General features: G+C 38.5%; 1 protein-coding gene across 3 annotated transcripts; it reads right to left on the bottom strand.

Annotated features, from left to right (window-relative positions):
• Positions 1–3,595: 3,595 nt before the first annotated feature.
• On the bottom strand, positions 3,596–25,387 carry TRA2B (transformer 2 beta homolog). Of its 3 annotated transcripts, none has more exons than XM_082626133.1 (9): positions 25,198–25,387; positions 13,590–13,723; positions 12,377–12,539; positions 10,580–10,768; positions 7,780–7,895; positions 7,140–7,223; positions 5,908–5,967; positions 5,121–5,194; positions 3,596–4,608 (listed from the first exon to the last, which is right to left on the bottom strand). In XM_082626133.1, the coding sequence occupies exons 1-9, from the start codon at positions 25,231–25,233 to the stop codon at positions 4,598–4,600; spliced, it is 867 nt and encodes a 288-aa protein (XP_082482259.1). In that variant the 5' UTR covers positions 25,234–25,387; the 3' UTR covers positions 3,596–4,597. The 3 variants fall into 3 exon arrangements, with proteins under 3 accessions (XP_082482259.1, XP_082482260.1, XP_082482261.1); XM_082626134.1 differs by having other exon boundaries at positions 5,121–5,191; XM_082626135.1 differs by lacking the exon at positions 13,590–13,723.
• Positions 25,388–27,939: the final 2,552 nt, after the last annotated feature.

Raw genomic sequence — 27,939 nt, 5'->3', positions numbered from 1 at the left:
TTGGGTTAAATTCTCAATCATCATTGTTTAAAATATTTCTTCTGTTCTTTTAGTACTACCATTACATATGAGCTATACCTTTTGCAGTTGTCTAAGTTCTTGGGGTTTTGGTGGTTTTTTTCTTTCTTTTCAGTTTTGGCAGTTTCTATTGAGAATTCCTTAAGCTTGGTGATTCCTTCCTTAGCTATGTCCTGCTTTATTATCTGGTAAAGGCATTTCTTTATGATTTCTTCTTAGTTTGCATCTCTTTGCTTGCATTGCCCATCTGTTCCTGCATGCTACTTTATCCATTACAGTCCTTTGCATATTAAACAGTGGTTTTAATTAAGTTCCCAGTCTGTTAATTCCAACATCCCTGCCATATCTAAGTCTGGTTCTAATGCCTACTGTCTCTTCAAACTGTGGCTTTTGCCTTTTAATATGCCTTGTATTTTTTTTTTCCCCGTTAGCTGGACATAATGTACTGGCTATAAGGAATTGCTGTAAGCCTTTAGAAATGTGGTGGTAAGGTATGGGTAGAGGGGAAACCATCTATACTCCCGTGTCTAGTGTCAGTCTTGTAGTGTGCCTCTGCCTCTGCCCTGCCTGTAAACTTCACAAGTGCTTCTGAGCCCCCTGCCCCCACACACCACCACCTCTTATGTGGGACACAATAGCTAGAGCGAGCTGGAGTTGGGTATTTCCCTTTTCCATGTCAGCTAGGCTCTGATAAAATCCCAGCACGTTGGGCTCTGGTTAAATAGTTTCTCCTGGGGCCAGATCTTTAAGAGGTACAGAATGCTCTGGTGAATGGTTTTTGCAGAGATTTCTGCTTGTGAGTTTCAACTCCACTAAGTTGAGATTCCAATGTGTTTGTCCATCTCTCCAATTTGGGGGGCAGCAGTTTGCCCTATGACCTTACCTCTCTTATGGATGGAAAAAGAGCTGTTGACTTTTTGTTGTAGTTTAACTTTTACTTGTTGTTAGGAATCCAGTTTCCTTACATGCAGGACTAGGAATCAGAAGTAATTTGACAACCTTTAAATTCAAATAGCACATTTAGACTAGAGAGAATTATCATTATCAGATAATTTGCTTTATATTGCCTAATGGGACAATCTTTTTGCATGGGGAGAGAAAAGAGATACAGTATTTGTCTTATAATTTTTAGCTTTAAATAAACTATATAGCCATTACATTGAAAAAATAAAATCAACTTAAATTAAGGAGACAGCTTTTAATAGCTTCAGGAAATTCAGTTTAAAATATTCTGAAGGTTAAAAAATTTTAAGCTGCTTACATTTTAAACTATGTTTTTAAAAAAATTGTAATTATAAAGGTCAAGCAGGCAGTAAGAATCAGCATTAGGGAATTGGTCCCAAGCCTAAAAAGTACCATAATAGATACTCAGAGTTCCAAGTTTTCTGTCTCCATCTTGCCTCCTCCTTGCTCCTCTCCTCTTCACAAGTGGCTTATTGCTGGAATTTCTACTCCAGTTTACTAAAGCTGAGGAAGCTCCTGCTTCTAGTATCCAAAAGAAAAGTTGCAAGATGAGCTTGGAGAGACCTGGTGCGTTGAGGGGTTAGTGAAGGTCCTTGCAGGTCACTAAAAAAAAAATTGGATTTATATCTAAATGCAAGAGGAAACCATTGAAGGATTTTAAAACAAAGGGATGATGTGATCTGATTTACCTCTTAAGACATTGACTGCTTAATGAAGAATGGATTAGAGGGAATACAAAATGAGACTAGAGATGGCTACCAATTAAGCATCACAAATGACAAGGAGTTACTTAGTAGTCAAGATTCTTGATTATTAAAAAAATGCCAGCTGACTTAAGCAGATACAGGAAATTTCTGGCGTCTTTTTAAGTTTGCAGACTGCAGGAGGAGAGGAGGATCCGGCTTGGAAGGAAGTTTAATAGCCACACCATGCAGTCAGTCCAGTGAGGTCATCACCACTGCCAAACTGTGGACACCACAGCCTGTCCCACTGCTGCCACTGACACCAGATAAGGAATCTGCCGGCTAGAGATATAACCACCTCCCTATTCCCTAGTTCCACTCCCCCTCACATATTGCTGACATCTTTAAGGCACTTACCATCCACTCTACTCACTTGAATAATTTTCTACTATCCCTACTTCTTGGGTTTAAGGTTTAAAGTTTGCATACACCTGACTGACCAAGCCTAGTTCACAAGCATATGCTGTAGATGCAAAGGATGGGTAAACAAGCATCTGGGATTTGGGGCATCTGTGGTGTTAGGTGGGCTCTGCCTCTCAGCAGGACTCAGTTTGGGGAATATCCCAATGGCAGGTCTGCATGCTGGGAAGCTGAGAAAATGACACCTATCTAATACCAGCTTAGAAAACTTGCTTTTTGCCCATGAGAAAAGATGTAATGTTATTACAAGCAGAGGCTTGAAATTGTACTTGGATGACTGAACGTGATCTTGTGTTTCCACATCACAGTGAGAAATGTGCTGCTTTGCTCACTCTCGCAAGGAGGCTGAGCCATGTGGAACAGATGCACACACGTGCAGTCTATCAGTCAACCCCAGCTGTCCTACAGATGAGTGAGAGCCTGGATGAGATCAGCAGCTAAGTACCTGTTGTGTGCCTGAGTTTTAATAACTGATTATGCAGCAACAGTTGATCAGATACACTCAGAGAGTATTCTGAGATCCCCCCAAAGGTGACAAAAAAGGTTGGCAATTAAATGTAAGAAAGCTTTAATCATGGGAACAAAAGGTTCCACAGTGTGAACAGTAAGTCTTAAAGGGACCTGTTTGTACCAAATTCTACTGTGAGGGAGTGACCATTTACCTTCCATACACTTGGTCTTCAAAATTCTTATGCTTATATACTGTTTTATGGCTTACAAAAACCCTTTTTGTAAACCAGGTGACCACCATCATAGCACACTAACAGATTACTACTTGCTTTTTTATCCCAGAACAGGACAGCGTCTCACCACTCTTCAGCCTATCTCAACCTGTCCAGTAAGTTTGGCAAATTTAGGCCTACAAATAATGCCTACACTCCATTACCAGTATTTTTAATCATCTGGTTACCCAGATTAGAGGCAGAATGACATCATTATTAAGAGTACAGAGTATGGATTGAGACTGGTCAAGTTCAGATCCCAGCATTGCTGTTTTAATAGCTGTTTGACCTAAGGTAAATTACTACACCATCTTGATTGATGCAGACTGAACATATTAATATATGGGAAGTGCTTTACAAAGTACCTGGGACACACTATACTGTATTTAAGTAATAATACAAAGGTCAGCAGGCTAACAATCTTTAATTACCTGCCTATAGCAATTTCACTAGAATTGACCATGAAAATAAACTAAGAAGAATATGCATTTCAGGCACCTTCAGGGAAAGTGTGGAGACTAGAGTTATTTTAATATTAACACGATCTGCAAGTGGAGATGATCACTCCAATACCTAGTTACTCACTTCGATTTATCTGCCAGGAATACACAATTTATCTATTTAAAACACCAATAATAACAAAAGGAATACAAACGAGTCCAAAGGAACTCTTAATTATATATGTAGCAAGGTTAAAACAAAATCTTTATAAACTGAGTTGTACCAGCCTTTTACTCTTTTCATTTGCGTTTATTTAAACACAGTTCTCAAAACATTTGAGTGAAATTGGGCCTCCTTTGGTAAGCAAAGGACCTGAAAATAATATTTAAAAAATGAACAGGCAAAGTCTTCAGTTCATCCACAACACAGGTGTAGTGTTCCCTTCTCTTTTTCTCAAACTCTGAAGCACCCAGTTTTTCCATATAATCTAAAAGCTAGAAGAACAGGAGTACATTTGTGGTGGAATGTATTGTCACTTGCTGATAACTAGTTGAAATACCATTATCCCGTTGTAACAGCTTTAAGAAATAGCCTTTTAAAGGCATTCATTGTGTAACTCTTATCTTATTCCCTGCTATATATATAATACAGATTATATAAACGCCGACAAATTCACATTTATATTAAGCATTAAGCATTTGCTGTATTGAAAGATCTTTAGGCCTAATACTAGCAGTATAGAGTTACAGAGCATAATTTTTATCACTTAATTGCAGGTATATTAAGTATGGTATGTTTTATGGACTGGAGGAAAACGGGCATTTTTGTCTTGAATTTACTACTGACAGTCTATTCTGAACAGTTCTGCTAACCATTGATATGTTAGAAAGAAAAGTAAAAACCAAACTTTATTGTTGCTTTTTGCCATTTGGTAGCTCATTTTACACACAGGCTTCGATCTTCAGAATACCCTGGATTCAGTAGAAAAACCATTTAAATGAAGTTTTGTACAATAGAAACTTCTCAGCAGTCAAAATTTAGACTGTAAAAAAATACATGCAAAACATACTTTTCTGAAAACACTTAACTTTGAACAAAGCACCGAACTACACAAATGCAGAATGAAAACAGCATTTCAACTCCACCAAAAGTAGTCATCATAAAAGGTGTAAAAGTCACCTAACTTCACTAGGCACTGTTCACTTTTTAAACAGGAGACAATAAAAAATATTGTCCACAAACAATATCCCAACTCTAGGGCAGGTTTCAGAAAGTCTTCAACTTCATGCTTTAATAGCGACCTAGGAAGAAAAGAAATATGCTTCAATACTCAAGTGTGTACTTTTAATGTTGAGAATTTTAAACTACTCTGCCATCAGGAAATTCCTACATACCAGATTCTCTCCTGTGAAAATAGAGGAAAACCTTCACATAAAGATTACACTAAGAAGACCAATGTTTTAAACAGAAATAGCTGGTAAGCTAAGGTTTACCAGCTCAACCTAAAAGCTAAGGTTACCAGCTCAACCTGAAAGCTAAGGTTTTAAGTCACTCAAATGTTTCCAAGCTGTACAAACATTACAAGGACTCCTAAAAAGAAAAGCTACAAATGGTGACAGAATATATTTACTATTTTAATAAGCAACAAGAGTAAGATGCAAGGGTTGTTTTCCTATACTTCCTTGAACCAAAAGTTGGAGAGAAATATAGATACAACTAATTGAATTAACCCATTATCTGCTGTGTTTGGTAAGTCACAGCAAGCCATGCTATTACAATATATAAAAAATCATATAAATCAATAAAAACTTACGAGGTGAGTATGATCGAGATCTGGAACGTGATCTGTATCCTCCACGACTATAGTAGGGAGAAGGTGACCGTCTTCTGTAAACAAATGTCAACACCATCTAAGACTACTGAGATTATATATGATCCCTTTGTCACCTTCCAAAACTAAAAGACCCTCACTGACCTTGAAAAATATTGCATTAGTCACAGGATTTCAAAGTCTGTTTTAGTCCTGAGAATGAAGCACACTATCAGGCCCAGTACCAAACAACCCCTCCAACTATCAGAGGTTGAATACTCCTTGCTATATTTGATCCACTAATCATCTGCTAATTAACATTATACTTAACAGAATTTAAAATGGCTAAGAAAAAAAAAATCTTTACCACTAATTTTAACTATACCCTATGAGCACCCAAAACAAAATTTCATTCATAGTGCTTCAAAGTGATTTAGTTCTGTGTAAGAAAGATCAACTTGAATACTCACTTGCTATTCTGAGACACTTATAAAAAGCTAATAAAACTATCAGGAATAAATACCATCTTAGTTTCTGCCATATCTCATGTTAAGGTACAAAATGGTATCACTGAGTAAATGACCTAGTGTAAGTGCAATTAATTTCTGTGAACACACAAATTAAGCCATGTACACATTGTCATTTGGCTTCAGTTACAGTATATTCATAAACTTCATGCAACCCAATTCTGTGTAATGCCAACTATAATTTACCAAAATACTAATAACGAAAATGTCTTTATGTGAGCCATTCTACTATTGTACAGATTTTAAGTCTTCTCCTGGCATACCTGTATATCTGATCCCTGTCTTGAGCAGCTCTCCATCCTCCTCCTCCTCCACCTCCTCCTCTGTGAAGGCAGAAAAGCAACTATATTCATTTTTTAAATTTTTGAAAGTACACAATTCATGCAATAAAATTAAAACTCGCAGAAGTGAAAGCTAGCTGCTTTTGCCACCTCTTTACAAATTGGCATAGAGCTCTCCCTGGTGGTTAAAATGAGTATCATTAGAAGTAAATGCTCATATGAATTAAAATAAAAATAAAATATTAAGACCCTAATCTTTGCAGCCTCCATAAATCAATCCCTTAAGTGTCAGTACAGAAATGCCACTTTTAAGAAAGTTTTTGTCAGTGTTAAATGTCAGGACTGTCAACTTCTTAAAACATTACTAAATAGTGCAAAAAAAGACATCTATACCTCAACACCACACTAAAATAAGGTGTCAAAGATTAACTGTTGTGGTCAATACTTATTACACAATTTACATTTTGACAAGCAAGGAAGGGTCTGAATTACCTGCTGTTTTAATAAAATAGAGAACTTTACTTCATTTTTGCCTTTCAAAGTATTCCCAGTGTCATGAACATTTCCCTGCCTACCCCCAAAAAATATATCAAAATTTTTGGTAATAAACTTCTTACCGTTACACTAAATTATTGTCCTTAAATTAATTACTTCTTTGGATTCTTTCCAAGAATCAATTTCCCCTGCCCTTCAGTGCGCGATTCCTTAGATACCAAAAATTGCTTTATAAAGCAATGACTTTCAAAATACAGCTTATGAAACTCACTTTAAAAACAAAAAAGGGGGAAAAACTGAAGTATGGTCTTATAATTTTGTTTTCACTGTCATGTTTTGAAACCAAGGATTTCAGTTGGTTTACAACTTGGTGTTTAAAAAATATACATACGAAGATAAATTAAAAAGACACATAACCATAAAATCTAGTTTAGGGGCTTCCCTGGCAGTCGGTGGTTAAGACTCCATGCTGCCAATGCAGGGGACTCAGGTTCGATCCCTGGTCAGGGAACTAAGATGCCACGTGGTGTGGCCAAGACAAACACCTAATGTAAACTCTGGGCCTGGATTTTAGTATTAAAGGTAATGACTTGTATCAAAAGGCTAAAACTCAGGTATGTATAGTGCTGCCTTAAATTATGTTGCAACTGATTCAAGAGAAGAGCTGGCTTGTCCTTCAATTTTTTGGCAACTTAAACTTTGTATTATGCTTAACTTACCTGTATGACCTGCTGTAATAGTCCCGATCATCGTAGCCTCGATCATATCCCCTGTCGTAGTAATCTCGACGGCGGGAGCTGCCACTATGAACAACAGTAAGTAAGATTTGTACGAACTTAAAATCTTACCTATAATAATGGTTAAGTTTCCAGCATGGGAAAAATGGTCTGGTGAAAATCAATTACCCAGCAAAGCCAAATCTATGGCATTTCTTTATGATAAAAGTGGGATGTGGGGCTTCCCTGGTGGCGCAGTGGTTAAGAGTCTGCCTGCCGATGCAGGGGACACGGGTTCGTGCCCCGGTCCGGGAAGATCCCACATGTTGCGGAGCGGCTGGGCCTGTGAGCCATGGCCGCTGAGCCTGCGCGTACGGAGCCTGTGCTCCGCAACGGGAGAGGCCACAACAGTGAGAGGCCCGCGTACAGCAAAAAAAAAAAAAGTGGGATGTGATCTATTAAATGATACCAATCAAAATGTGTGGTACCAACAGAATGCTTCCACTGAATATACTGTATTGACTTTGAGTTTTAGCCAGTCTGAAATGCCAAAGATCCCCCCACCCCTAACTATGTGTAGTTCTTGGAGGAACTAAACAAACTGAACTGTCAGTATTTTTAACAACCTTGAAAATAAACTTACTAGGTAGGTCTCCCCATGTAAATTCCTGGTGTTGGGGTATGTGGTCTCTTTGTTATAGAGAAATCAACTCTGATCCTACGTCCATCAAGCTCCATTCCATTGGCACGCTCTTTCGCCTTCAAAAGATATGTAAGTTGTTATATACACCCTGGACAAAGCCCCAAATTATCCAACAGCTATAAACAGGGTCCAACTGGATGTTTCAGCTAGGCCAGAACATTATGCCTGACAGCGTATTAATAGGCTTTTCCGCCTATTAAATCTTTATTTATAAAAGCTAGCCCAGAAAAGCTTACCCAAAAAACCACAAAAGCCAATTTAACCCATGAAATGTTTTCTGTAACACAGTGCTTGTAGCTCTAAAGCAGTACATAGCTAGCAGCTTATGACCCATGAGCTAAGAATTTAAATGGGTGTGGGGGTGGATCAATAGTATTTCATCATAAATGGAATTCAAAATTCAGTGACCATAAATGTTTTACTGAAAGATAGCCCCACTCATTAATTTGCATATTATATGGCTACTTTTACATTACATTGACAGGGTTGAAAAGTTGTCATTAAGATCTTATGGTGGGGGCTTCCCTGGTGGTGCAGTGGTTGAGAGTTCGCCTGCCGATGCAGGGGACACGGGTTCGTGCCCCGGTCCAGTAAGATCCCACATGCCGCGGAGCAGCTGGGACCATGAGCCATGGCCGCTGAGCCTGCACTCTGCAACGCGAGAGGCCACAGCTGAGAGGCCTGCGTACCGCCAAAAAAAAAAAAAAAAAAAGATCTTAGGGTGCACAAAGCCCAAAATATTTACTGTCTAATCCTTTACACAAGTTTTTGTCTCCTTGCTATGGAAGTAAAAGGTTGGGATGAAGAAAGCTTGAATTACATATAGTTCTTTTATCTAGAACAGACTAAATAAAACAGTATGTACTTAAGGAAAAAATATCCCATTCCAAAGACTTAGCAGTTTGTTCACAATTTAAAGAAGCACCCCTCCACCTAAACAGAACTTAAACTTCTAATTCCAAGTATGTTATTTTCTAGTTTGATCGTTTCTGCCTCAAGACAGTTTCTGGTGCTACTGATTCAGATACAAAATATGCTATCTTTCAGAAAGTGAACTCTGGTCCTGTAGCAAAAAACGAAAAAAAAAAAAAAAAATTTAGGGAAACCAGGAAGCCTATACTGTTCAATTATTACCAAAATGAAGTGAACGACATCTTAAAGCATCCCTTAAATCTCTTAAATTATAATTATTTGCATTCAGCTTTCAATTCTTCCTTTAGTATCAGATTTATTTTAAAATCTATGGTTTTTAAAAATTAGTATAATCTTGACAAAGTTATATATATATATATATATAAAAGAAAACATATAACCATATAATCTCATTTAGAACTCAGTTACTCATCTCAACATTGACCTCAGATAGCTTGTCATTTAAGTTTCTGAAGCTTTTCCTTATACTGTATCTAAAGTCCAGATTTTTAAAATGTGGCCTAGATTCTCACACTGAATTTTTACTTTAGTCTACATAATAAAAAATTTTAACTGGCAGTCCAGTGGTTAGGACTCAGTGCTTTCACTGCTATGGCCTGGGTTCAATCTCTGGTTGGGGAACTAAGATCCCGTAAGCCATGCAGCACAGCCAAAAAAAAAAAAAAAAAATTTACTTCCTATATTTTGGCTCAAGTCAACTTAACTCTAAATATAAAATCGCTTGCTAGTATACATTCAAAACCAGTTCCTTTCTCCTGAGTCATAGTCATAGCTTTATCACTTTTTAATGTTTTTCTCCATTTTAGAAAGTAATTTGGGGGGGACTTCGCTGGTGGCACAGTGGTTTAGAATCCGCCTGCCAATGCAGGGGCATGGGTTTGATCCCTGGTCCAGGAAGATCTCACGTGCCACGGAGCAACTAGCCCATGCGCCACAATTACTGAAGCCTGTGCACCTAGAGCCCGTGCTCTGCCAACAAGAGAAGCCACTGCGATGAGAAGCCTGTGCACCACAATGAAGAGTAGCCCCTGCTCGACACAACTAGACAAAGACCCAATGCAACCAAAAAAAAAATATATATATATATATATATATATATATATATATATATATATATATATATATATATATAAAGGAATTTGGGGGCTTCCCTTGGTGGTGCAGTGGTTAATAATCTGTCTGCCTATGCAGGGGACACGGGTTCAAGCCCTGGTCCAGGAAGACCCCATATGCTGCACAGCAACTAAGCCGTGCGCCACAACTACTGAACTCCATGTGCCTAGAGCCCATGTTCCGCAACAAGAGAAGCCACCGGGATGAGAAGCCTGCACACCACAACGAAGAGTAGCCCCTGCGTGCAGCAACTAGAGAAAGCCCACACACAGCAACGAAGACCCAACACAGCCAAAAATAAATAAATTTTTAAAGTAATTTGATATAAACAGTAATTAAATATTCCAAATGAGTATTAATATTCTTATATTTTAGAAGTATCTATATCTAGACACATATCACACCTGGAAATAGTTGACTATGTTGGGATTTACTTCAAATAATGTGGTGGAGAGGACTGAGTTGGAATATAGAACCAAACTGTCATACTTTTCTGTTACTCCACAAATATTTGAAAATGTCCACATTAGGTTTTTTAAAAAATTCAATATTGATCAGTGTATGTTCCCAGATGAATGCATTTCCTTTTACCTCAACCTATATATAGTTACTCAAGCAAAAACTGTCCTTATCCGAGTAAAAATAGTTAAAAATACGACTGGTATTTTTACAAAGATACAAGACTTTTACTTACTTCCTTGGCATCATCTACATTTTCAAAATATACAAAGGCAAATCCTCTTGAACGTCTAGACTGCTGGTCATATACAATAGACACATCAGCAATTGGGCCATATTTAGAGAACACTTCTCTTAGATCTCTTTCTGTAGTGTATAAGCTCAATCCAAATACTCCAAGACAACAGTTGGGATCAGGATTTGCCTAGAAATAGAAAAATGGATTTTGAACTTTAAAACGTGTCATAAATCAAAGTTAAAAAAAAAAGGAACTACGCATAAATTAGCCAAAAATGTCACACTAACCCTAAAAGATAATAAACGAAATAAAATGCTATTCTAAAATTAATGTTACAGCAATACCACAAGCATGTTTAAGAACATGCAGGAAAGACCGCAAAAGGGTTAATTTCAACTCAGAATCAAGTGGACGGGAAACAGCAGCTCATACTAGTGAAAAGCACTTTTTTTTTTTTTTTTTTTTGGGAGATCGGAGGGCAATTTGCCCAAGGGATTCACCTTCTAGGGCTTTATCCTAAGAAATGGCCACACACTCAAAATATGCACACATATGGATAATCAGAATAGCACTGTCTCTATAAGCCAGAGGGGGAAAAAACGGCATACTGTTAAAATGTTGAATTAAGATATACCACTCACACAATGGGAGGCTCTAAATTGCCAAAAAGATATAGAAGTGCATGTTCAGCCTGATTTTATTTCTATAAAAAAACATTGTATACATAAAGTGTTTATATATATACACATAAATGTAACCAAAGATGAGTACCAAGCTGTTTTTAACAGGTAGTAAGTAGCTTGCAATTATTACCGTAAGGAAAATAATGAACCAAATGTTGCTGACACTCCAGTTGCCGTAATGAATTTGCCTAAAGGTTTCATTTATGTCATACATACATTTACTGCAGTCAAATTCCATCCCACTTTCGAAAACAAACACTCCCTTTAGATCTACTTGCATTATATTATACAATGAAATCACAATATGAACACACTAAATGCCATCTCATTTGGAACTTCTTATGGAAGATAAAAAAGACAATACCTGAAAGAAACTTGCTTAAAAGTAAATGGAAGAGCTTCCCTGGTGGCGCAGTGGTTGAGAGTCTGCCTGCCAATGCAGGGGACACGGGTTCGAGCCCTGATCTGGGAAGATCTCCACATGCTGCGGAGCAACTAGGCCCATGAGCCACAACTACTGAGCCTGTGCGCCTGGAGCCTATGCCCCGTAACAAGAGAGACCGCAACAGTGAAAGGCCCGTGCACCGCCATGAAGAGTGGCCCCCACTTGCCGCAACTAGAGAAAGCCCTCACACAGAAACAAGGACCCAACACAGCCAAGAATAAATAAATTTTAAAAAAAAAGTAAATGGGAAAATCAGGACAGCATTCTGTAAAGTGTATTAAAACAAACCCAGAAAACCTGGATAACATTAGTATGAAACATAAAGACCTATGATCTAGTGTACTAATATAATAAAACTAATGTATAATGGAGTTTTTTTTTAATCTGAGGGGTTGTTAATATGACAATACCTTGTTAATGTGACAATATCTTAAATGTGACCAATAGCACAAATGTAGACAATTACATGGGTGAGATCTGATATCTTTTAAAAAGAGAATCTCAAAACACTAAAAAGGTTCTACAGGTAACTCATGCTAAAGCTCCACTGTCAAATAGTATCAGTTCTAACATCAAACAAAAGAAAAAAAGAAGGGAACATATTATGTATTATTATAAAGTGGCTTTAAACAGTCCACTGCTTTAAAAACTCTTTTTTCATCTTACCCGATTCCCAACATGACGCCTGCGAGTAGACATGGGAGAGTGACTGTGGCTATGCCGTCTTCGATAATCTCTACTGTAAGATCTGCTACGGGATCTTCTATGGGAGCGGGACCGAGATCGTGACCTTGTATAATGCCTTCGAGAACTTCTTCTGGATCTAGACCTGAAAGACAAAAGCTTCAAGGTTATGACTAAATAGCTGACAGTAAGATATGGCTTTCAATTCTTTCAATACTCTATTCTAGAGTTAAACTACAAAAGTTGGAACACACAATTCAGGCATATAGCGGGATCGATACTTTTCTTCTGTATATAGTCATTTCTACTCTGCTAGGAAGAGTTCCAAAAAACCACTACCAGCTAAAGCTCCCTTCCATCATATCTTAAAATAATTTGGAGATTAAACTTAACACAATTATCTTTTGAAAAACATGCATTTCATACTAGCTTGATTTGCACCCACCTTTACCCCTCAGAATACCACCCTCTATTTTGCTGTTTCTTGCATTATGCCCACTATTCACTTAAGATAAAATCACCATCATCACAGTTTTCTCCAGCAGTGTTTTAAAACCAGTTGCTCTTAACTACAGTGATCATATGAACTGTCATTTAAACCAAGGAAGATACATTGTAAGAGAGAAAGGGGGCGCTGTTAATTATGCCTGACAATAGGCATAAACTGGGGCTGACCTGGGCAAACCAAGATGTATAGCTTACTCTTGACGAACATTAAAAAAAAAAAAAAAAAAGGCGCTGCATTAAGGTGTTTTTGTTTTATACATACATTTGTCATACTAGACTATACCTATTTATCAAGAATTGCAGTTACTGAAAGCCAATGTTCTGCAGTCTATTTGCCATACTAATAAGCAGTTCACTTAAACTCATAGTGAATCCTCACAATTCTGAAGAACTGGTACTATTACTAATTCGCCTTTTATAGATAAGGAAGCTAAGACTGAAAAAGGTTAAGTAATCTGCCCAAGCCAGAAAAAAAATAGAGGTAAGATTTGAACCCTAACGCCAAAAACCCAGGCTCTTAACCACTCAGTCTTCTATCTCCCAGATCTTAACGATTAAGTTCATTTCTAGTACCAATATTAAATAAGCCAACAAATGAACTGACCCTCTCTATCTTCCTAGTTTACAAAAGCACACACCAATTTGAAAGCTAAGAGTAACAAGAAAATCCCAAGACAGTCTTTCTTACCTAGATTCAGATCTGGACCTGGACTTTGATCTGGAACGCCTGGAATCTTCCTTGGAGCGAGACCTTGCAGGGGTATGCCTTGCAGATTTCCCAGATCCATGAGCACTTCCACTTCTGGAAGCAGAACGGGATTCCTACACGTAGATGTCAAAAGTTTAATTTGTATACTTTCTGGGCAACTTTAAAAACAAATAAGCTGTGGTGAGATAAATGGTGAGGGAAAGCAATCCCCTTCCAAGATAAGAAAACATAGGTAAGGGCAGGAACTGAATATACCTGGTATAATAGTTACGTTGCTCCAATTGACATAAGCCAATTAACTTGAACTTCCACCTTTTTTTAGGGAGCAGGGATAAGAGTTAACTGACCCCACTCTTCATAAATGGGTGCCAAAGCCAAGCAGTTAAGGGAACTGCCCAATGATTGTTTTGGGAATGTTACTCCATAAAGACTAGGGTGAGAAAGAACCTTATTAACTATCACACCTATACCTCACACCTATTTCAATCAAGTTGCCATCAACCAAAAAAAACCACCCTATGAAATTCATTAAAACTTACTGTATATCCAAGTTTTATTTACTGCTGAGTGGGAAAAAAGACAAGGATGGTAACTGTTTCCAGTCCTAGAGAAAAGTAGAAACCTAGTGGAAAGCAAGGACCAGCTTGAAGGACACTAGATCTGAAGAGCCTGTTCACCTAACCATGGTAGGAAGCCCTTAAAAATCTCAAAGCAACCAGATGGAGCTATAGCAGAAAAGCAGTGAATTAACTGCAGAAGAATTAAGATAAGAGAGTACCAGAGACCTTACTCAGCTAAGTGTAGATGAGCCAGTGCCAACCGATGGGGAACTGAGAATAAGCAGTTAGAAAAGTTACGTAAAGGACATATTAAAACCAAAACAGTTTAGATCATGGGTTCCTAATCTAGGTTTAGGAAGGGAAGTTCAGGAAATCTAGGTATACACTGTATACCCAAGCTTTCCCCTATCATAACTGCAACTAGCTGGTACGTAGGTAATACAAAAAAGATTTCTAAAAGAAACTAGCAAAGAAATGGGTAAACAGGATAACTAGTTCATCAGTGAACCAAAGGCATATAATCAGTAGAAAAAGCAAACATGTATAGAAAGAACTGGACCTAGGGAAATGTTCTGCCAAGACACCAAAACAGAAACAGTGGAATGGACAAGAGAATCCACACAGTCTTATAGCTAACCAAGGTATCATCAAACCAAGACAGCCTTTATTCCAGGTTATCCATCTTCAGCAAATTAAAAGGCATTAGTCTAATGATCTTCCTGCCCAACATAGGATAAACAGCCAGACTCAAAAGGAATCAACATTACAGGTAAGTCACTGTAGGGCTAAGAATCAATGTTGAAGCTGCATAGAAGTTATGACAAGAGACCTCCCTGCGTGGGAGACCCTCAGAATACGCTGGCCATTCTTCGAAGGAAGATATGAAATTCTTTTAAATCACAGCCCAAAACATTTTAGAATGTTCTGTGACTTAAGAGCATAGTGGAGAAAATTGGGAAGATCCTTCCTATGATGCAACACAGAAGAGACAAATTAAAGCTTAAAGTTTAGAACAGGGAACATAAGAGTTAACTCAGTGGGCAAAATGAGTTCTGGTCTCTGCACCCAAAACAACTCTAGAAACTTTTACAGTAAGATTTCTAAGTCATTATGAAACATGGTGTAAAGTGACATGAAACATGACAGCCCCCTCTCCTTCCTGCCATGAGTTAGTAAAGAGATTCAAAGATGGTCCCTAATTATTAGTGAAAACAGCTGCTTTTACCATCAAGGAGTGGTTAGAAGTGGTTTGGGGACCCCAACCAACAATCCCTTGGCTTTCTCAGGCAAATATTCTGAAGAGACATTTTAAAGCACAATCCACGTTCTCCTCCTCGAACAAAGAAGTTCTCAAATTGGGGATGCACTTTCTGCCATCATTTCAACAGGCAAAAACTAATCTAGAAGAGAAGGTAGAAATAGGGACCCAAAAGCTATTTACTAAATAACTTTGTTTACTCCAGTGCTAGAAAGATTACTTCATGGAATGATTATGACTTTTAATGGAAACCAACGAAAACAATTTGCTCTGGCAAGAAGAGAATATGCGTGCCTCGCAATAAGAGTTAAAAGATTACCAAGCAAGTAGACTGTAGTTAACAGAAATCAATCTAGGGATCTGAAAAAGGAAGAAAGAATAGAAAAAGTCAAGATCCTCTTTTAAGCCTCTTGCTTCAGTAAACAGAAAAGCCTTATTCCAAGCTGAGATGCTTTACCAGTCTGTCCACCAAGAGGGAAAAGAAAGTACTTCTAGCCTCAGAATAAACCTTAATGAGGTTCCCCCATGAAATTCTAGTAGATCAAGGATCAAAGATACAGTATTTGTGAAATTATTATAAGACTTTTCACTCAACCTCTAAAACTAGTTGGCTACATGCAGATGCATTTTGTGAGCAATCACTTCTCAGACCAGGAATAGGGGAAACCACCAGAATGCTAAGATTTTTCTCCTTCTGTACAGACACTTGTTAGGCTAACACAGAAAACAATGCCTCTACCTCCTACCTTTCTTGTCAGGGGTAGTCTTAAAGTTAAACCTTTTTGCAGTTATGTTGGCCATTAGCTGGTTTGGAACTATGTGCAAGGATATTTAGCCTGTCTAGAAGAAATGACACCTAAATTAGCCAAATCTAAAAGCATAAAGTTAGCTTTAAACCTTGGTCCATGGTCAAATCTGTAAAACCAGCTGGAAAAGCCCCTACACACAAGGAAAATTCCAAGTCCACTTTCAGGGCTGTCAAAACAATAAATGTCAACACATTAAAATCCTACCAAAAGAAGCACTACTCTGAACATCAATATCTCAAGGAAAAGGGTCATATACTTGAAGTTAGCATGAATAACAAAGCCAAAATTCCCTGAAAACTGCTCAGGGAATCAAGTTCTTATAGACTGGATCTTAATCATATACTAACATACAATCTACATGCAACACATCAGGGAAAAACAAACTCAGCCCTCCAACAAAATACCAACCAGTGTCTACCTATTCTGAGAATGGCAGTATCTTAGAAAAACTTTCTGAAAGAAATGAAAGAAGTGGGAAAAACCATCCAATCATCACTAGGTTTCTCATACATTTTAAAAACTAAATGCACTAAATTACATTTTGAACAGTGGCTCTTAGAGGTATGCAGTAAACGTACCTAGCACTTAAAAACACATCCCTAACTAGCGCTTATTTTAGATCTGCAGTTGGGCATCTGTATTTCTTAAAAACACCATAGGTGTTTATGATGCTTAGAGTTAAGTCTTACTGACTTAATCAATTTCAAGCTTTATACTTCTTACCTATCTGATTTTTCCCCCCCAACAAAGCCATTTTCCTGAAACCTTGTTTTTTGTCACCTTCTCTGCCCCCACCTGCCCCCTGGCATTAATCAGCCCTCCTGAGGGCATGTACCTTACACCTGCCCCAGCATAAGAGGCCTGTCTCCCCCATAGTCCCCAGACAAGGGGTAGAGGGATGCACTCTCATACTCAAAGATGCTTTGGCCAGGGCAGGACAGGAACCTGAATGGATGAGATGGTCCACTAGCATCAATGTTTATTTTTGCTTTACATCTTTCCAGCTTGTGCCATATAATCGAATTCCAAACTGCTTCTTCCCCTTAGATGACTAACAGGTCTTTTCTCTTTTGGACCCCAAAGACCTTTTAGATCTCCTGATAAGAGAATCCATGAGCTTAAATAGAAATATAACATCCATTCACATCACTTGCCTCAGCTCTCTGCCTAAACTGTAATTCAGAATGCAAAATCAACATTACCAATTTAATGTTATTAGTTTGTTTACATGTGGCAAATTTTACAAAGCAATAATCGGGACAAAGCAAATACTGGAAACTATTGCCTATAAATGGAAGTAAGTTTCTTCTGCTGGCAAGATACAGAAATATTACAAAAAGCACAAATCTGACACTAACAGGCCCTAAAATCTCAGAAAACGGATTCCTCTAGAATGTCATTTAGACCACTTTTTCCAAAAGCTGTAAGGTCTGACAACTCTCAAAGTTTTTTAGGCTATCTTCGTTTCGGGGAGAAGTGACAGCATAGCCTTAGCTTTCCCAATAGGGTAGAAGCCATCTGTTGGTTGGCTACTACTGGGTATTATTTTGACACATGCACTTGTCCCATCCAACTGAAAGTAACAAGACTGCACCAATCATTTTTTTCTATTCAGCTAAAACACAACAAACACACAGAAGGGAAAATGACAGAACTTTGGCGTCTATTTTCCCAGTAAGTGGAGGGAGTAGGGAACCAGAATAAAGCTACTTTATGATCTGTATCTCTCACATCATTTTAACAGTTAAGTGTTAATAACAGAAAATGAGAAAAGGGAAAAAAGCACCTACTTTTGCCACTTTTCAGTTACATATACTGTTCACTTATGTGACCCACCTCATTCTAAGGGAAGCCCCTGTAACTTTTTAGCAGTAACCCCAGTCACTGAGCTGGAATAAGAATTAAACAGAAAAGAATTAAGAATCATCTTATGAATTTAGCACACATGCATCTTAAAGTTAGGGCCTAAATGGTCATAGCTTTCTACTACTGCCATCTAGAAAGAAATTAATGTTTTCATAAACGCCAGAAGGAACTATCCTGTCCAATGCTTTGCTTGGATTTTCGGGGTTTGGTTCTATGACCAACCTGGTGACATTCTTTAGGAAAACTTTGACAAACTTAAGAAAACATTCTACTATATATTGCTCTGTACTGAATGACAGGGGTCTGTGCATTAAGAGTCCAGGGGGGTGGCACAGACAGACCACCAACTCCAACTCTGGAGGTACTCACTCATGCCCCAGGACCAGCAAAGTTAGAGATGAAAAATCCAGGAGACAACATGAAGCTGGCTGTTACCCAAACTGAAGAGCTCATTCCTGCCTCCTATTTGACTACAAAGAGTTATTATTATTTTTTAAAGTTGCATTTCAATCATTTGACTAAGAAGTTAAAATTAGAATTACCTAATTTAAACGTTTCCCCTGGAAGGCACTTCTTTACCCTGTATATATTTCTTCTATTAAACAAATAATGCATGCATGTTTAGCAAAATATACAGGGACACATAAACAGACTAGTAATTACTTAGCGTAGTGCTTTCTGATTCCAGATTACTTCTTATCTTAACTTCATTTTTATTTCTTTTCTTCATTCTTCCGTTTCAAATTCTGACTTCTTTCATCTTCCCCACTTCACACAAATTGCTCAATATTCTACAAGTGGGACTTCTGGTCTGATAATTAGCATGCATTCTTTCTTTTATTTTTTCAAATTTCAGCTTCACTTATTCCTGAGCTTCAAATACTCATTTATAAAACTTGTCAAATGACGACTTCCGCATTTTCCTTCTTCAACATTAACCTTAATAGAAAAAGAACAGGATGAAGAATATTTTAAAACTCCAGGATAAAATCCAGTGCCAAAACTGAAACTAGAAAAAAAAAAATCCCTCTTGTTTTGGATTTTTAGAAAAGCTAGAATACGCAGCTCAAAAAACTGAAACTAGTTTCCTGTTGGCTCTAAAATATATAATCAATCTCTTTTGTCTACTCCAAGTAGATTTATCATGCTTAAGCTGAATGTGAAGTGCACGACTGAACATTTACTGTTCAACTGACATTTTAAGAACTATAATTACATTTCACACTTATCGTATTCATCAATAGAAAGTATGTTCAGTGTCAAAAGCACATCTCTAGTCAAAAAGTGACACGTAAATACAAAAGTGCAAGAAAGGAAAGCACGGACAATTCATTTGCACAATGATGACAAGGCTGAGGGTTGAAGAAGTTTACAAATTGTGACTAAGGGCAAGATATGTATTTAACGTCACACATTTTTTTAACTGCAAAAGTAGCTCTGTAAAAAAACAATTATCAGGGAATTTGAAAATTTGGACTATAGTGTTCAACCCACCCCTAGAAAGCTGCTCTAGTGAGATTTTATAATATGAATGGCCCAACTTACTGAATTTAGAACTAAACTCATTAAAAAGACCAAATCAAGTCAACCAACTACTACATGCGAGTAGCTATGAAGAAAGCAGAACAAACTTGAATCCAACAGCGGTGTTTTCAAAGAATTTTTGGTAAAATCTCCCCCCTCAATGAACAAAGTATTAAAATCTTCTGCAGTCCAAAGGAGCAATCCTACTTTGAAAGGTGGCAATATTGGGAGAAAATTACAGCTCACCTCCTGAAATTATTAAAAAGATTCAATATCACTTAACAGATCAATAAAGTATAATAGTGTCTACTGAACATCTTAATCAAAATAACTGCCCTCATAAAACATCCTAGTTTCCCTGAACTTCACCTTATGATCTTTCACTGTTAACAATTTCCTCTCCTAGTTTTTCTGAAAATAAAACTTTTTTGGGGGGTGGGGGACAGAGAGAGAGAGTGAGAGATGAGTCTTTATACCTATCTGATCAAAAAGACAACCATGCATGGCTATGATAGAAGTATTGTGATGTCTTTTTTAAGAGGGTAAGCATAATCTTCAGTCTAGTTTTTCAATGTTAATTATTGCTTATTTAATCCAGGAAAAAATTTAAATAACTTTTTATTTAAGGGAGTCACAGTAATTCGTTTTAATATCCATCACTAAAATGTAATGGGAAATGTTTACTGCCAGCACAAATGTAATCGTGGAATCAGAATGCCCAAGCAGGTTTCCTCTTAAGGCCTCCTAAAGTTTAAATATAGGGCTTAGGTGCAGAAAATGCTGGAAGAGGCCAAAGCTCTAGATACCACAAGTCTTCAATATGGACACCTTCCTGCTATTTCATTACTCCTTCCCAACATTCTCCCTTCTTTTTATATTTGAAGAACAAAGCACACTGCTAGATAATATAAATACTACGTTCATTCAAACCTCAGCTAAGTTCAAGTGGCCACTTCATAAAACCAGAAGAACTACTGGGCTAATGTTATACACATATGGTTAAGAGATCCTACTTACAAATAAGCAGAAGTTTGTCCCATCACCAACACAATTTTTGTTAAAATAATTCTAGGGACTACAACTGGAATTTATGTAACATTAAAAACGTGCAAACTCATTAGGTTGATCGACAAGGTAGTATTTTAAAAACTAGGAGGAAATAAAAACTCATTGAATATGCTATAAATATCAATGCTCATATCAACGTAAGGACTGTACTATTTCTTTCTTTCTGCAGCTAAACTCTACCGGAAGGTTGGTTGGATAGAAAAATCCTCAAAGACTGAAAATTTCTGAAAAAACTGTCATCTGACATGCCTAAATGAGCTCTAAGCCCAAGCTTTTAAAAGATCTCTTGCAAAAACAGTACAGACTCTGAATTTACATTCATAAAACATTCAGCAATTTCCAGAAGCGCAAGTATGTTTTACTGTTTCAGAAGACTACTTTTTAATCTAATATCTAAGCAAAAAAAAAAAAAAAACAAAAAACAACCCAAAAAGGGTCCTCATCCATGCTGTCATATTCAGCAATCTTGTGATAAAAATCAGAATGTAACCTCCAAAACCCAATTCAAAGCAAAGATTTTGGGGGAATCTGAAGACTAATTTGCTATAATGAAGAACTCCCCAACCCCAGCTTAAAAACAAGACTAAGTGACACCCTCCCCCCAAAAACTAAATTGGGTGAACACTTAAAATTCCCAATCACCACATCACTGTAGGTCATAAGAAAATAATACAATTATGAGTAAAAAACTGATCAACATAACATGCAATGCTAAGGCTCAAAAGATATACACAACTGTAGCATTGTCCTCTTGGGCAAAATGTCAACAACTATGCAAGTATTAATATTTACCAGGCTTTGGATTTTATTGGAGATAAGGAATGGGAAAAAGCTGTACAAGGCAAATTCCATTTAACACACCTCTCATCTTCTGAATTCCTGTTCAATCTTTTCACAAAACCAGTAGTACTTACCTTATAATTACTTGTAATTTCAGTATGAACATGCCACCTTCTAGTTCCAGGCCATATCCGTAACATTAAATCATTCTTAGTTAAGACCAAGAAAAATATTCTTCAACCTGGTTTCAAGAGACTTGTGCCTAACCAGACTCACACTGAAACAAAACTATTTCCTCCCACCAACATTAATTTAATCCTCTAGGAAGAAACAGATTGATGTTTTAGTTTTGAAAATCTGGATTTAGAGTTAGTAGCTAAAAACAATTCAAAAAGACAACGCAAGATTAAGCAGAAGAGGAAAAAAACTGCAGAATCTGAAAGGCAGTTTGATGGGATAGTATCCAGATGCTATTCATCTCTACAAAGAATAAGACTAAAGATAATATACCTATGTTGTATACACATTACTTCTACAAAAATAGGCAATATCAAGAGTATTTATTGCAATCTTGATAGCAGACAAATTAAAATGATTTGGTCCATGCAAATTGCGTGTCCTTAGTTTCTGGTTTCTCTAGGTAAAGACCCATTTGTACAAGCTAAAGAAATTAGGAGGGTAGAACATTAAACCAGTGCCAAGAACAAACGTCACCACACCCTAAAGAGTGTGACCATAATTGGGCCTTACAAGATTTATTTACCACCTCCCTCTCACCATTACCATGCACCTCTAAACTTGGCTACATGACTCTATCATGTTCTTATTCTCCCAAATTGTGACATATCTGCTAAAAGCACCTTTTTTCCAAAGGTGCTTTGCAAAAAATGTGAGCAATTGTGGGAAATGACTGGAAGAAACTAGAACTTGAAAATGAATATCATCTTACTTTAACATGGATTTGGCCACATCAGGGAAGTCAGCTCTAATTAGAAACAGGTTTTAATTTAAATCTATCAACTCTGACATGAAAAATCCCAGATACAGGTAAAAGGTAGATTCTGCCGTAACTGAAAGTGTGAAACGAACCACAAAAATTCAGGAACGCACCCTAGCTGCACATTTAAAACAAGACAAAGGAACATAAGGAACCACAACTCTTAAGTGCCAATATTCACGCAATAAAGTAAACACGCTATCAGCAACCAAGTCGAGGATAATTTATTGCTCGCACCCCACCCCAATCTGTATAGGAATCGAACTTATAATAAAGTCTAAAGGAGAAGAAAAAACATTTCTAGAGCGGCGGGGCCGGTGGCTACGGTGGGGCAGGAGGTGGTTGCAGCTGGTAAGATTTTAGTGATTACATTAACATTAGCTGATTAGACTGGTAGGTATTAGTAATTTACATCAACAATTTGTAATGTTTGAAAACTCAGAGTGGAATGAAAGTAATTTTTCAGGCTCCAGATAAGCTATTCATAGCAGGCCATGTCCAAGATTATTACCCCGAATGCAGCGGTTTTCCCACGATTTTCAGGCACTTCCAAAAGGAAGTTTCTAGCCAATCAGACCTGAGTGTTTTACCTAGTGTTTTTAACGGCATTATATTTAAATCATCCCACTGAGCTTTATGGTTTTGCCACACGTTCTTTGGGAGCCCCAAACGTATTTGTTTTAGGTACAGTCTAACCATTTCAGGTTCCAATAAACCAACTGGAAAGCAATCTACATACGAAACAAACGCTGAAGAAAACAATGTGGAAGTACTCCACAACGTCAGAGTTCAGAAAAACTCTTCCAAGAAGTCAAGACTCTATGTAAGACAAAATATCAATTTTTAACATGTACCTTTAAATTTTTTTTATTACTTTGTCTCCTTCCATAAGAATTTATTGAATAACCATTCCATGTAACGGGATTGTGATATAACTAGGATGTATATTCTACTAACAGAAAGTACCAATTCAAAAACTTGATTAATGGGATGACAATGTCTCTTGAGATGTCTCAAACCAGGACCTAATTCTTGAAATTGTTTCCTCCCTTAGGTAAAAAATACCCTAACTTTCCTTTGGGGAATTTTTCATCTTCTCAAGCACACCATCACAAGTAACTTACTCAGGTTTATTCCACTGAGAGCTCTAGTCAGAGACCAGTCATTTTGTAGTCTCAAAACAATGCAAAAGTATCCTATAATTGTTTTAATAGCTGAAAACTAAAATTATCATTTGCTTTCCAGTCCGAACACTGACGCCTAGTTTCGACAGTATATTCAACCGGCAGAAACCATAACCCACAGCTTTAACAACTTGTGAACTTGATCCAAGCTTTCTCACCCTAAGAGCGAGCTTAAAAAATAATCGCACACACTGGTGACAGTGGCAATCAATCGTCTTACGGAAAAATATATAAAGCCAATACTCATCTGCATAGGTAAAGGCGGGGCCTGATTAATTCAAACCAAATTAATCAGACTTGGCTCCAAAGTTACACAGTAAATTCACTAAGACTCCAAGAGCTAAGGAGTTTCTCTATAAAAACGCCCTTCTAATGAAACAACTAAAATTTGTTTCATGAGTTTGAGAAGATACTTAAGTAGATTTACCTGACAATTTACATATAAACTATAAAAAACACCCAACCTAATCCCATCAAGTAAAAAAAAACAAAACAAAACCAAGTTCCATGGTCCTTTTTATTACCCTTTTTCTAACCTCCAAATATGCAAGGTTCTGGCAAGACTGACATTTCCGCATCTTAGTACTCACGAACCCGCAACCAAGCTTTGTATCATGCTTTCTAAGCCCGGAAACTTTCTTATTTCTGCAGTTTATCCAACCCTCACCAAACTCCACATTTTGGAATGGAAACTTTAAAAAGTGCACCAACACAACTTGTGCTTCACAGAACAGGAATGCCTCAAAACAAAGAAAACAACAGCGCCGTAAATTGCTGCCCGCCAATTTCTCCACCATCTCGCAGAAAAAAATCTACTCCCTCAAACAAGAAAATCTCAGCGACCCCGTGGTCTACTCTGGATACCGGAAACGATTTTGGGTTTGAAAGCCCTTTCGGTATCAAAGAAAAGCACTCCTTTTAGGCCAAACACAAAGCTCGCGCGCAATCCCCTCAAACTAACGGGTCCAGAACTTAGTCTACCTCAGACTAGTTTCCCCATTTTAAAAGAGGCCCCAAGAACACCCTAGATTCCCATTCTTTCGGGGCCCAGAATATGATCCTGTCTTAACGTAAATTCTGAGCAAAAAAATCCCAAAGAACGCTGCGTTTCTGCCCGCCCCCTCCCCCACGGCCTGGAGGTTGTCGCGCGGCTCCTCCGCCATTTTGTGCCTCTGGCAGCGCGCCCAGCCCGCCAGCCCAAGATGGCTGCGGCGAGGCTTCACAGGAGAGCAACGGCGAAACGAGATACCGCTCCCCTCCCCCACCACGGAGGGGACGCAGCGGCCATTTTTAATTCCCCCCCACCACCATAACGGAAAAAATCGCCGTTTCGGGTAAAGGGCCACCTAAACCCGTCGGCGGCCTCCTTCACGGAAAAACACACTATCCACTAGGGCTTTTAAACCTCTGACTCCCATCCCTCCCGGTCTCAGACTTCGGAGTCGAAATCGCCCCAGTCTCCCGGTCCGAGGCCGACGGGCCTGGAAAGAGATGCAAGAAGCTGGGACCACACAGCCGCCCCCTGCACCACCGCTACGTACCCGCTCGCCGTAGTTCTGCTCGCCGCTGTCGCTCATGACTTCTAGCTGCTCTCGCCGCCCGACGTGCTTCAATCGAAGCTGCCAACCTCTTGCGCCTTCTATCTAGAGGCTCAGCCGCAGCCCCGCAACACGCACTGGTTCCCGAGCCGCTTAGGAGAAACGCTCCGCACCGCCTCCGCTCGGGCTCTAAGTCTCCCGGATGTGACGCGGCGCTCTTTAACCAGGCCCCACCCCCTCCCAGAAGGCGCGCTTTCTTGGCTCCGCCCCTCCGCGCTCGGCTTTCCCTTTCCAGCAATGGCGCGTCCCGAACTGTACGTGACGTAAGCCCCGCCCCTCGCGCCGCGCTAACCCCATCTCCGCGTCTTTTTGAGGCGGGAAAGAAAGCGCGCCAGTGGCCTCAGTGGTGGTCGCCACGGGGCGTCGTGATGTCACCGGCCACGCCTGACTCTCTTCTGGAACTTTCTGGGAAGCTGTCGTGGAGGGTGGGGGAAGGGAGGGAGGAGCGGCCCGCCGTTTCTCCCATCCTTCTCTCCGTTCTTCCACTTTATTCGTTTCTCTTTTTTTGTGTCTTGATTTGGTTGGAGAGGGAGGATGTCCGTATACTGGGTTCCGTGCTTTACTTTGGTTTTCTGTAGCTTCAGTTGTGGATCTTTCCTACCTGAAAACCCTTCATTTGAGCATCTGTTAAATACCAAAGCACTTTACCAGATCTTGATGTACTGAAATCAGCCACAATCTCTAATCTGAAGTTAGTGGTCTAATAAGGGAGAACTGTTAAACATACATTTGCAAACTAAGATTTTGCGTTAGAGACGTGCAGCTATAGCGGTGTCACAAGGAGTGAAGATTAATTATGCCATCACCCAACAACATGACATAGTGGAAAGAGTCCAAACTTGGAAGTTCAGACATTCCTCTGGGCCTGTTGTTTCCCTTTAGAGAAAACAAAGTATGGTACCCAGCTGATGAGGCACTTTGATACCTGTAAAGGGCCATTTGATTTTTTAAAACAGCCTTCTTGAGATATAATTCACATACCACGCAATACTCCTGTTTAAAGTGTACAATTCAAGTGGTTTTTGTATTTACGGAGTTGTGCAACCATCACAATTTCAGAACAGTTTAATCACCCCCAAAAAGAAACCTGTCATTAATAGTCCTGGTACATCTTCCCCCTCACATTCCCCCCCCCCCACACACACACACACAACCCTCCCAGCTCTGAGGACTCTAAAATCTTCTTTGTCTATAGTTTTGCCTATTCTGGACATTTCCTATAAAAATGGAATCATACATGTAATATGAAATCCTTTGTGACTGGCTTGTTTAACAGTATAAAGATTTCAATGTTCGTCTGTGCTGTAGCATGTATTACTATTTCAGTCCTTTTTATTGCTGAATAATATTTCATTGTATAAATGTATCACATTTTATTTATCCACTCATCAGTTGGTGGACTTTTGGGTGGTTTCCACTTTTTAGCTATTATGAATGATGCTGCTGTGAACATTCATGTACAAGTTTTTGGATGAACATATATTTTCAGTTCTTTGGGGAATATACCTAGTAATGGAATTGCTGGGTTGTATGGTAACTCTATGTTTAACTTTTAGAGGAACTGCCATTTAATTATAGCCACCCTAGTGGGTGTGAAGTGATATGCCATTGCGATTTTGATTTGCCTATCCCTAATAATGATGTTGAGCATATTTCATGTGTTTATTGCCCATTTGTAGATCTTGTTTAGGGAAATGTGTATTCAGATACCTTGCCCATTATTACTTTTATTATTGGGTTGTAAAAAGTGGCAGTTTGATTCTTGCTTGTTTAAAATAGTCATCTGGGGACTTCTTAGTGGCACAGTGGTTAAGAATCTGCCTGCTAGTTCAGGGGATACTGGTTCGAGCCCTGGTCTGGGAAGATTCCACATGCCATGGAGCAACTAAGACCATGTGCCACAACTACTGAGCCTGCGCTCTAGACCCTGCGAGCCACAACTACTGAGCCTGCATGCCACAACTACTGAAGCCTGCACGCCTAGAGCCTGTGCTCTGCAACAAGAGAAGCCACCACAATGAGAAGCTCGCGCACTGCAACAGAGTGGCCCCTGCATGCTGCAACTAGAGAAAAGCCCGTGCACAGCAATGAAGACCCAATGCAGCCATAAATAAATAAATAAATAAATAAATAAATAGTCATCTGGAACAGTATCAGGTTTTTAAGGTACCTGAGACCCAGAGATTTCGTGATGACTCAAGGTGACAACTGTCCTCTCTTTTTGCATACTCTCCAGAGCCAACCTCATCTGCTTTCATGGTTTCAATCAGGGACCTATATGATTACGGTTTCCAAATCTGTATTTTTAGACTTGAACATCCCCCACCCCTCCAGTTCCATGTTTAAATTCTAGTTGCTTATTGTAATATTTACCTGGATATTTCAGAGGCTTACAAAAATTAGCATATCCAAAATTAAAATAAGCATTTTAATAGTCTATTCCTCCTTTGCCCTCGAAACATCTCTGCTAAAACTTTCTTCTCTCCCTCCCTAATTTAATTAGTTAACACTTCTCGTCAATTCCACTTCCCATACATTTTTAAAATTTATCTTTTTTTTCTCCATTCCTCTCGTCACCATTTGTCAGGGCTTCATCAACTCACTTATCTGGTGAAGTGCAAATTATCTTAGAAACTAAAGTGTTTGTGGAGTTTTTACCTCTTTAAACACTGTATTTCAAGTTCT

The sequence above is a fragment of the Mesoplodon mirus genome (genome assembly GCF_964341445.2).
Source record: "Mesoplodon mirus genome assembly, chromosome: 6".
Classification (NCBI taxonomy): domain Eukaryota; kingdom Metazoa; phylum Chordata; class Mammalia; order Artiodactyla; family Ziphiidae; genus Mesoplodon; species Mesoplodon mirus.
This window is presented reverse-complemented; position numbering and strand designations above follow the sequence as displayed.